The following is an 11,232-nucleotide window of genomic DNA, read 5'->3' as shown; positions in this document are numbered from 1 at the left end:
CCACAAAGCAGTTAAGATAGAAAATTTAAGTAATATACATTTGCTCGCCTCTGACAAAAAGAACCAAACACGTTAAGACGCATGTAAAGTATTGTTGTTATTGTTAGTAGTTTGTATGTGTAAAACTTTAAGTTAGATATCCAGAAATAGGATCTTTTAAGGTAGCACAATACAAAGATTTTATAACTCCAACTCCCAAGTTTTAAAATGCTGTAACTTTCTTAATAATGCTTGAAAATTTATAAAAGGGGTAGTTTTGGATAGCTAACAGATTACTCTTTCAAACAAATGCAATGTTAGTATTATGCAACAATTATGTAACCAATTATAATGTTAACTGTGTCTAAAATATTTTTCACCAAATTTCCACTTTCAAATGAAATTAGCTTCTGCATAGGCATCCCTAGAGGGTTGATTTTATTATATGTTGTTCCTATGGTCATTATCTAGACAAAAGGGTGTCTCAGATTTCAGATAGAATGTATAGAACAAATTTTACACCTAATTGAACATTATCTTCTTTTAGGTGGTTAGGATGTTTACACTAATTAGAGATTTATGAGAGAATGGAATACAATAGGGACAATCTGAGACATCCTTTTGAAGCCCATGATGTGTTGATTAAGATTCCGTTAAAATTTTCTGTATAGTTAAAGAGATGATAGAGCTAAATTCATTCAAGTGAACTTACCCAGATTTTGCCACTAATTACATAATAATTGATTACATAATGATTGCATAATAAATATATTGCATTCATTTAAAAGATTAATCTTTTATCTACATATATATACCTCTTTTATTATTTTCAATGCATTCATAAGAAAGTTACAGCATTTCAAAGGTTAGTGATTGGAAGTAAAAAAATCTTTGTATTGTGCTACCTTAACTTTGCAATATTCTACATGAACATTCTATCGTTCTACAAAACTTGAAGCTGCCAATAAGTCTGTGTTTCGGAAATTTACAGCCGAATTATTTAGTTGTTAGATTTTCATCGTGCACTCTTATGTAGATATAAGAAGTTGAGGTATGAGTGCCAATGAGACAACTCTCCATCCAAGTCATAATTATAAAAGTAAACCATTATAGGTCAATGTACGAAAAGAAAAGTTAATGCCAAATACGCTGTGATCGAATTGTTTTTCAATTTATTCTTTTTCATAGACAAAAATTAGAAAACACTGAAAAAGCCGTTACAACAAATGAACCATTACTATTAACGTGTTTATAGTCCACCCTAGTAATAAATATATATTGCCATCACTTGTTGTCTGTCTTCTGTCGTCCGTTAATATTTACCAAAACATCATTCACTTCAACACTAAATGGTAAATTGCGAACAAAAGAGACGTCACCCCTTTTAAGAGTACATCATTTAAGTTTTTGTTTTCGATGATTCCACCAGTAAACTAAAATTGCTTCCGTGGCTTAAAAGAGCATGTCGGCAAAGTGCAAATATTTATCTATAGTATCTTGTAATCGTTATAGTTCTTAAAATCTGTATAAAATTTACTTACTGCCTAAAAAACCCAACCCAAACACCTCCGATGAATCTTTGTCTAAGTTATTGCAATTCAATGTCGATTTCTACTTTTTTTGTGATGTTTTTTTCTTGTTGTTGCATATATGAACACTCTTTTGCTAATTAAAATGTATTTATTATTAAAAGGAGGTTGGCGTACAATAAATTCATGATTTAATTTTTTCAGCTAAAAGTTCTTTTTATTTATAAAAATGATCTAAAAGATAGGAACTACAAATAGTAGGCAATATTGACTTGAAAAATAAGAAGGTTCATTTTCGCTTTGTTCCACTGCCTTTAATGTCTTCCATGCTAGAAGTTTCGTGTTCTCAACTTTTTTTTCTCTGTCTAATATTGCATTCAGTGATATATCTTTTACGAATTCGGCTTAGAAATTATCACAGAAATTACAATAATAAGCATTTGGATCTTTAATGAGTGTAACTATGATTATTTTTATAAGATAAATGATTTAAAAAGTAATATCACAAAAATACTGAACTTAGAGGAATGCATTACTGTGAATAAACTGGTCAAAGATACACATGTACCAGGATTGAAATTTTATATTTGTGCCAAATTCGCGTTTCGTCTACAAAGGACTCATCAGTGACGCTCAAATAAAAAAAAATGATGTACTTATTTCTACCATGATATTTATTAGAAGTTAAGGTGGTTTGTTTTTGGTTTTACCATTTATGATCAATTGTTCTTTTTATTCAAATACAATTATGGCATAAAAAAGTGTGTGTCCCTTATTCTCAAAAATTAAATTATATACATTGTAAGAACAAATTCAAGTGAAATTTCCGAAAGACAATGACAGTCGTTTTGAAAACTTCAAGTATTGATCATTGCGAAATGAGAAAGATGTGATCAGAATACTTTCACTTTCTTACTTTCTTATTTGAAATAATTTAAACCAAATTTTCCATGGAATATTGACAAATAGTTAGATATTATTGAAAGATTGAGAGTACAATGTTACGATCCCTTAATTTAATTATCATAATTGTGATTACACTTCTAAAGCAATTACAAAACTTTCGAGATGGTAATACGTGACTGAAATGAAAATGAAAGAAAAATAATAGTACATACTTTAACTAAATTAGATATTATTAACAAAGTAATGCTGCAGTCAAAAACTGGCACGTATATAAGTACAGACGAGTTTAGCACTCACTATGTTGAATTGGTGGTACAAGGAAAAATCGTATTTTTAGTTTTTAGTTGTGTTTAAACAAAAAGGGTAGACTGATAAAAAGAGGAGTGTATTTATATTATTTTCTAGGGTTTATGTCGACACAAAATTTAACATTTCATCCGAAAACAACACAAGTTATGTCATAGAGGTATTTATAATAACAGATTTTTTTCACATCACCCCTATCATCACCTAGAGCATATCTTACCGGAGGTTCTAGCTCGAGGACTAATATATAAGTCAATGGAAGCAGGACAAATAGGGACACTTAATTTTTCTTTAAATCATCAAATATCCAATTTCAAATCAATATATCTTATTCTATAGAAAAAAACACATGTTGGTGATACATGAATATCCATGATAATGATTACAAATAGTAATTCCTTGACCTTAAACAGATTGGTATTTTTTCTAAAGATTTATAGATTTGAAATTAAATACAGAACGTTCCCTGTCGCTTGATGTGTTTTCTATACAAGTGTTCGTCTATTTTGAAGAAAAAAAGATCTACGGTAATGTTTTAGAAAATACATTGTTTGAATAAGTCCCATTTCATGATATTTTAAATATATTTCATTGTATAAATATCGGTTTTTGTATTAAGTTTGACGAAATGGAATATTATTATTTGAATTGAATTGCCAAATAATTAAAATTTAACTCGAGTAATCCTGCAGTATACATAATTTAATAAAATGCTATTATAGCTCCATTAAGAGATTGAAATATATTTTACACTTATAAATATGTGATGCTTTTATTACGATGGAAATTGATTTTATCAAAAATATAAAATGGATAATTATACCAAACGATTATGATCGTTATCAATATTTGCATTATATATGAGAAATATTCATAATAAATCCCCAAGAATGAAAAAAAACCATGTAGCTTGCACAAACGGATATAAATCAAAAGAAAGGAGAATTATTTGGGAATTTATTTGATGAAAGAAAACATCATGTTAAGAATCATTTTCTTGTGTAGAGTTACATGTATTACGAATTATCAGTATAAATCCACCGACTTTGATCTGAACCTCTTATATTGTTGTTGTTGTTGCTGCATCTCTTTTGCTCCTCTGGTATTTGTCTGACCCAATGTTCCGTTCTATTCCTTGTATTAACTTTCATTCTATTTAATTTGTCTATGAGTCCAGGAGTAATAGGTCTATGGTTAGGTGGATAAACCTTTATACTTTTGTGATATTTTGGAAAGTCCAGTGATGTCAAATTTTCAGCAATATCAATGTTGTTATTGTCTTCACTGAAAGGCACTTCTTCATATTCATCCTCGTGATTATTGATTTTTGCTGCCGAGCTGTAAATGTCTCTCATTATTTCAGGTAAACTAAATTTATTGCTGTTTGGTCTAGTTGAGCCCGCTGATGTCCGCCTTTCAATAGGGTCAATAGTTTTCTTGCTGTTCAACGATGCCGGTCTTCGTTGTTCCACTAATAATGTCTTTTGGCGTTCAAAATTCTTGGGTGTGTTCTTATATTTGACACAAGGCAACCCTGGCTCTGGTGGTTTTTCTCCTACAATAAAGGAATTGCTGCGATTGATCGTTGGCTGTCGAGAATAGAGATATCCCATCAAATTCCTTCGAGCAACGTCCTTTTTACTTGCCATGAATATTTCATGTCCTCTGTTCGACATTTCGTTACTCGGTATGGAAGACAAATATTCATCTTGCGGCACCTGGCTCGGACTTTTGCCTTGCCTTATCACCGGTAGATGTCGCTTAGCACCATCATACAACCTTCTTTGCACCATATTGTTTCTGACGTTTTCGTCAATTATCTCCCCTCTTAGCCTTTTGACATGTCTCTGTTGTCCGTAGTACATCGGTGTCTCTCATTGGTTATTCATTAAAATCTTTTAATAACTAATAAATCGCCATGTTTTTCTTTGAAATAGTTATTTTTATTAAATCTTTTTGGAGTGATACGAACGAACATTTGTACGAAGTCAATTACATCTGCACACGTATTGATGTTACATATAGAAGTGTAATCACTTAGAATTACGATTTAATCGGCCATTACGAATAAATTTCACAGTTTCCTTTCACGATATTGTATACAAATTTTCTATGGAATGCACAAATTAACTATAGTTGCGTTGCTTTACTGCACAATCTGAAATTGAGAAATAAACAGATTGTAATTTCCTCGATTTTACAGTTCTCCTATAATATAAAACCGTAAAGTTTAAGTTGATGAAAATCATTAATAAAAATAATTTTGAATACTATTATAAGTTCAATATAAACTTATAAAAAAACCGGATCCCACACCAAAAAGACAACAACAAAAAAAACACAAACCAAATGTGTATGTCAAAAGAAGCTTACGTATTATGATGTACAGAATTAAACTATTTCGAGCCTTTTAGAGTGATGGTTTTGTAAATATAAATGTGAACACACCCCATTGTGGAAAGTTATATTATTTCTTAGAGTTCGATATTCTTTGTTATTTTTTTACTTTTAATAGTTATAATATGTCTATCGATATAGGAAGATGTGGTATGAGTGCCAATAAGTATATTTCACATTTTTCCAACTTGGATTATACATTGGTTGTGTCCCACCCGATTTTTTTCTGACCTTTTATGTCATTCTCATATGGTTTTATGTTGACCTGAGATACACGGTAACGGCCATTTTGGATTTTCAAATAAAAAAGCTAATATTCTATATATCAGCTAAGTAAAGTGCGGGGTTTGGCATACACATTTTAGATAACTCTCAATTATGGCAAGTGACCATGATATATTACTTGTCCGAAAGACATAACCACTTGTATCAATGTTGTACTAGCTTAAGAAATTTCCATACTTTCATATATGGACATGGAAATTGATTCATGTAAAAATCAGATTTTCTGCGGAACAAATGATCTTGTCGTGCCATCTTAGATCACATGGATCGGGCATTTTATTTGCTAGATATCTATCCAATCGAAATGCTGGAAATAAAAAAATTCCATCAGGTCCCCGTGCTTAATCTGGTATTAATTTAATGATTGTTTAAGTGACAGTCAACCAAAGCCGACATAACACCTTATATATATATGTGTGTGCGTTACTTTATTATGCATAATATTATGATGCATTTAAGGGATAATCGTATTTAACTATTTTCCAATAGAACTGCAAAATACATGTACCTCTGAAAATATGAAAGACACGAGGATTTAGGAAAAGCCCCCCCCCCCCCCCCCAAAAAAAAAAAACCAATAGGTTAACCTTTTTGCATTTGACTTAACAAGGATGGACACTTTGTTTTATTTTGCCAAACTTCGTTTATTCAAGGTTTTTGTCCTGTTTCGACACGATAGAAAAGGTGAGACTTAGGCCTGCTGTATCCAGCTGAGGCGTCGGTGGTGTCAACAGAGGGTGAAAAACCAATCTAATTAAAAACCGATCTCTCAACTCTCCTGTTTCTGATATGTCGCGTGGGAGATCTAACGAAACCCGCTTTGAGGTCACATGTGAGTGACCTCGTAGGTGTGTCTTTTTCGACCAATGAAATTGAGTCTTCCACGATCTTGGAAGTTTAACGTAAGGCAAAGGGATGTAACTCATTTTATTTACGACGAAATCGTCAGTCATAATAATTCATAAACTTTTTTGATTGGCTTATTAATAGGTCGTCAACTCATTTGCATATCTTTATAAATTCATGACTTTTAGTTCACTCACATGTGACCTCAAAGCGGTTTCGTTAGATCTCCCACGCGACATATCAGAAACAGGAGCGATGAGAGATCGGTTTTTAATTAGATTGGTGAAAAACATTTTAATTCTAGTATCTTTGAGTTTATGTATTAGTGTGTGATTAGGGCAATATAAGGGGAACCCCTAGTGTTAAGTCCATAATAGTTTGTACTAATCTAAAGTACAAGTAAAATTTTAACCAAAGCCGCTGCTCTTTAAAGGGGCACTAGCTGCTCTTTGAAATATGAAAGACTCAAGAAATTAGGAAAAGGTAAAACATATAGATTTCAATACTGAACTGTCTTGAATTTGTCCAAGAATAGACCCTTTGTCTCCCCCCCCCCCCCACCCCGGATTTTGTATATATTCTAGGTTTTTGTATCGTCTCGAAGAAGTCGAAAAGTTATTATTTTGATTATTTGGCCCTCCTCCTCTGTCGTGGTCTTTTGACTTTGCATTGACTACTAGAACACGATTGTGCCAGTTAAAGATGAACCACTAATGGTACATTTGCAAGTCGATGATATATGGTATCAATAACAGCATCTTATTGTCTTATTTCCATGGAGATTTTATGGCGCTGAACCCGCATTATGGTTTACTTCATAAGTTTTGAAACTTTTGCATATAAAGATATAAGGAGATGTGGTATGAGTGCCAATGAGACAACTCTTTATTGTTTTCATGTAAAAATATATATTATATTTTAATTTTAATTTTGTATTAGGCATTAAAATTCACGCAGACGAGACAGATTTCTGTGTTAACAGTTATTAGTACTGGTGCTTGATATTTTAACTTCAATACCTTCTATAGTGTTAATAAAGCAACATTTTAATCGTCATTTCTAAAGGCTCAATATACTTTATTTCTGTACAACATAACTTTTTTCTTCAAATGTGGATTTCAATGATAACAATTTGATATATAAGAGTAAACTATAAGAATTAGCTCTAAATAAAGTCGCATTTATATTTAACATTCTTAAATAGCACATATATAATCTTAACAGGGCGAACTACCATTTGTACTGTTTATTATGGATAATATATTATCAAACGTTATTTCAAAATCTATTAGTACACGTTTATTGACCCAAAGACCATATATTTTCATAAATACATGTAGTATGATTTTTTAAATACTAAAAAATCAAACATTGTAATAGCAATAATTTATAGTTGGTTTTATACGTTCATTTTGAAGTCGAAGAAATGTTATATAGTTGAAGGACAGTCGCCTTTAGAGTTGTTAATTATTTAAGAAAACTTCTATCTGCTACATTTACTGATGACTCGAAAGATTACCCTTTTAAATCTTTAAACGGTACAGTATTTTGATAATTGTTCAATATTTGTAACTGGCCTTGTAAGAATGAAAGCTTTTCACTGTAACGTATTTAACTATTTCAATGTTTTCAATGCGACCATTTTCAAATACAAATGCATACAATTGAAAAAGATATTAAATAATTTGGTCTTTTAAGTATGTTGACAAATTGGAATCAACATTGACAACAGATAAGCTCACAATTTAAATCGGGCTAATCATGACTGAAATTTATTTCTCGATAACATGAAAGATCATGAAATGAGCTTTAATCTGTCAATTTGTCCCATTTTGTCTGTTTGTTTATATACACATTTATTTTATACGAAACATAATTACGAATACAAAAATGGTACTTGTATACTTTATAAACAAACATGTTTTCTTTTTTGAAAATTCAAATATGTAAAGTTATCAGGGCAAACATTCAAAAAGGTATAATTAAGTTAATAGTAAATAAATTAGAAAAATTCTGGCAAAAGTCGTATTGAGTGTTTGTTAAATGAACTACTGAAATTATGAATTGACAAACAAACTAAACATATAGTTATGACACGAACTATAATATAAACAATCTTTTTGACAATAGACTCAATATCTAATGGTTGGTATATTTGTTATCGCTGGATGTGTACACATTCAATTCATTCAATATTTGAGAAGCGTATTTTGTTTATTCAAGTCCCATCAAATTTTCTATTTCAAACTGGTCTAAAGATTTTAATGAAATATTATATAAGTGATGTTTATTGTCGACAAGCTATTTATACTGCGTTGATGTAAATAATATAAGGCTCATATCGCTATTCAAATTGTTTGAATAATAGAATCTGTCAGGCTTTTTAGCGTATACATGCATATTAATATTCTATGATGTTTTAAATTTCAATGAAATTCAATGACACTTTTCTTTTCCTCGGTAAAATATGAATTTTAAAATGAACATAGTGTTGGGTTAATTATTCAGAGTTTACATCGATTTCAAATTTCACATTTCATTTTAATTATTATTACAGGTAGTTAAAGAAGATGCAAATAAGACGTCTTTTTGTCTATTTGTGTCGTCGAGTTGCTGTCTCATTGACATATAATCCACATCTCTTTTTATTCACATTTATAAACAAAATGTACTTTACCTTTTCAATACATAAGCAACATTCTTATATACACATGTATAAGAGATAACAGTAAATAAAGTTTATCGGTGTTAAACTATCGTTATTCCATTTTTATACAGGAAGCAAGAGAAGAAAAAAATGGTGAGGAAATCCCACGAACTCCGTACAATACAAATAATTATAGTAAAATAGCATGTTACTTTTTTTACATGTTCAAGAAGTAATAAAATAAATATGATCGAAACCTGTGAACCAATAGTAATATTTGCACGTAATATTGAAAACTTAATTGATTTAAATATAAATATCAATAAAATTCTTTTTAAATTTTACTTTACGAGTAATTGTAAATGTTTGATAGATCGTTAGTTAAAATACACTGATAAATTCACTTACCTTATACATACATAAAATGTACTACGAACATGTGTAAATCTCAAAGTGTCACGATTTGACATATACTTATGATCACCTAGCTATTATCATTAAACTGTGCGATTGTTTGTAATTCGGGGATATAATTTTCATTTAAAACAAACTAAAATCCTATTTGAAAACGAGAGAAAACTAAGAGATAAAAGTAAAGGTATTCAACCATGTGTGTCGTGGTGGTTTAAATCAGATCAGTGGTGACACAACGTTCTGACGGTATCTGTTCTGTATTGTGATCGATATACGAGGCTCTAAAATCTATATAAGTCTTAAAATCACCACATAAACTTAGTAATTCTTTATTATGTCTCATGTCAAATTGTCATTTTATAGTTCTTTATATATTATGTAATATATTTTGCTTTTGTCGGTTTCGATCAGTTTTACATAGTTTCCTTACCTACTGGTTCATAAATATCCCTATCGAGGTATAAAGATGAGCAAGAACTGGGTCCAATTTCCTTTTAATCTATTTCGTATAAAAACGTTTAAATAAATCTTCTATCTGTCTTTACTAACTTTACTAATTTTATTATCTAGGCCTCCTCTGTTTACTTGTAGCTATTGGCTAATTGTCGTTTTTCTGACCAGTTCCGGGAACCCAATGGTTAACTGAAAGCTACAATTTATAAACTTTTTTTTTGTAACTTTTGATTAAACTATTTATTTTTAAAGAATGAATACAAAGATCTAGGCAAAAAAAATATCGAAAATGTATTTATTGTCTTTTATGTATACGAATTAATGCATTTTTGTTATGTTTGTCTTTCGATGCTTAACTTTACAAAAACATTTGATTTATTTCAAATTGAAATCATTCCGATCGTTTTTCTTTAATATTACGTGAACAGCGGTATACTACTGTTGCCTTTATTTAGACTCATTCATATTCAATTGTAACACATGACAGTCAAAATCTCTTTGTTCTGTTGCTGTGCTGTAATATGGATAGTAGAAATTATGAAATAACGAAAACTATTACACTTTTTTTTCCATTTGACTTTGTCCAATAAATGTATGCACACCTGTCTTCAATTGACAGAAAACATAGCGCATACTACATATACAATGAGACAGCAACCTATCGACATAAATAACAAACCAACGGACATTTAGGATGCAACATTTTGCAGGTGTCTAAACAATTTGTCTAAATTGTCCAATTTACAAAAAAAAAAAAAAAATTTTTTTTTTATTAAATTCAACAGAAAAAAATTCACATATGACCATAACAGTAAGACATAAGTTTGTAACAAATATGAAATAATTGTAAAGCAAAACAACCTATTTCTGCATTAAGACGCACATTCAAAATATTAATGACACAACTAAAAATATGAGCAAGGAAACAGCAAACAAACGACACAGAAAACCCATAAAGAAATATAAATGTCAACAAGAAAAGACACGTGTGTATACCTTTGACAAAGTCTAATCGTCATAAGCATATAACTCATGCAAATAGATCCAACAGACAATAATACTTCAATAAATTACAAAATATAAAAAAGAAGATGTGGTATGATTGCCACAAGAGACCAAATGACACAGAAATTAACAACTATAGGTCACAGTACGGCCTTCAACAAAGTCCATACCGCATAGTCAGCTATAAAAGGCCCCGAAATGACTATATATGTATGTAAAATAATTCAAACGATAAAACTAACGGCCTAACGTATGTACAAAAAATGAACGAAAAACAAATAGGTAACACATCAACAAACGACAACCACTGAATTACAAGCTCCTGACTTGGGACAGACACATACATACATACAGAATGTGGCGGGGTTAAACATGTTAGCGGGATCCTAACTCTCCCTTAACATAGGACAGTGGTATAACAGTACAATATAAGAACGAACTGTAAAAATTAGTTGAAAAAAGACT

General features: G+C 30.5%; 1 protein-coding gene across 2 annotated transcripts; it reads right to left on the bottom strand.

Moving 5' to 3' along the window:
- Positions 1-3,476: 3,476 nt before the first annotated feature.
- Positions 3,477-9,959, bottom strand: LOC139521093 (uncharacterized). Of its 2 annotated transcripts, none has more exons than XM_071314365.1 (2): positions 9,859-9,959; positions 3,477-4,878 (listed from the first exon to the last, which is right to left on the bottom strand). In XM_071314365.1, the coding sequence occupies exon 2, from the start codon at positions 4,583-4,585 to the stop codon at positions 3,737-3,739; it is 849 nt and encodes a 282-aa protein (XP_071170466.1). In that variant the 5' UTR covers positions 4,586-4,878; positions 9,859-9,959; the 3' UTR covers positions 3,477-3,736. The 2 variants fall into 2 exon arrangements, with proteins under 2 accessions (XP_071170466.1, XP_071170465.1); XM_071314364.1 differs by lacking the exon at positions 9,859-9,959 and adding an exon at positions 9,304-9,535.
- Positions 9,960-11,232: the final 1,273 nt, after the last annotated feature.

This window comes from Mytilus edulis, chromosome 4 (assembly GCF_963676685.1).
Source record: "Mytilus edulis chromosome 4, xbMytEdul2.2, whole genome shotgun sequence".
Taxonomy (NCBI): domain Eukaryota; kingdom Metazoa; phylum Mollusca; class Bivalvia; order Mytilida; family Mytilidae; genus Mytilus; species Mytilus edulis.
This window is presented reverse-complemented; position numbering and strand designations above follow the sequence as displayed.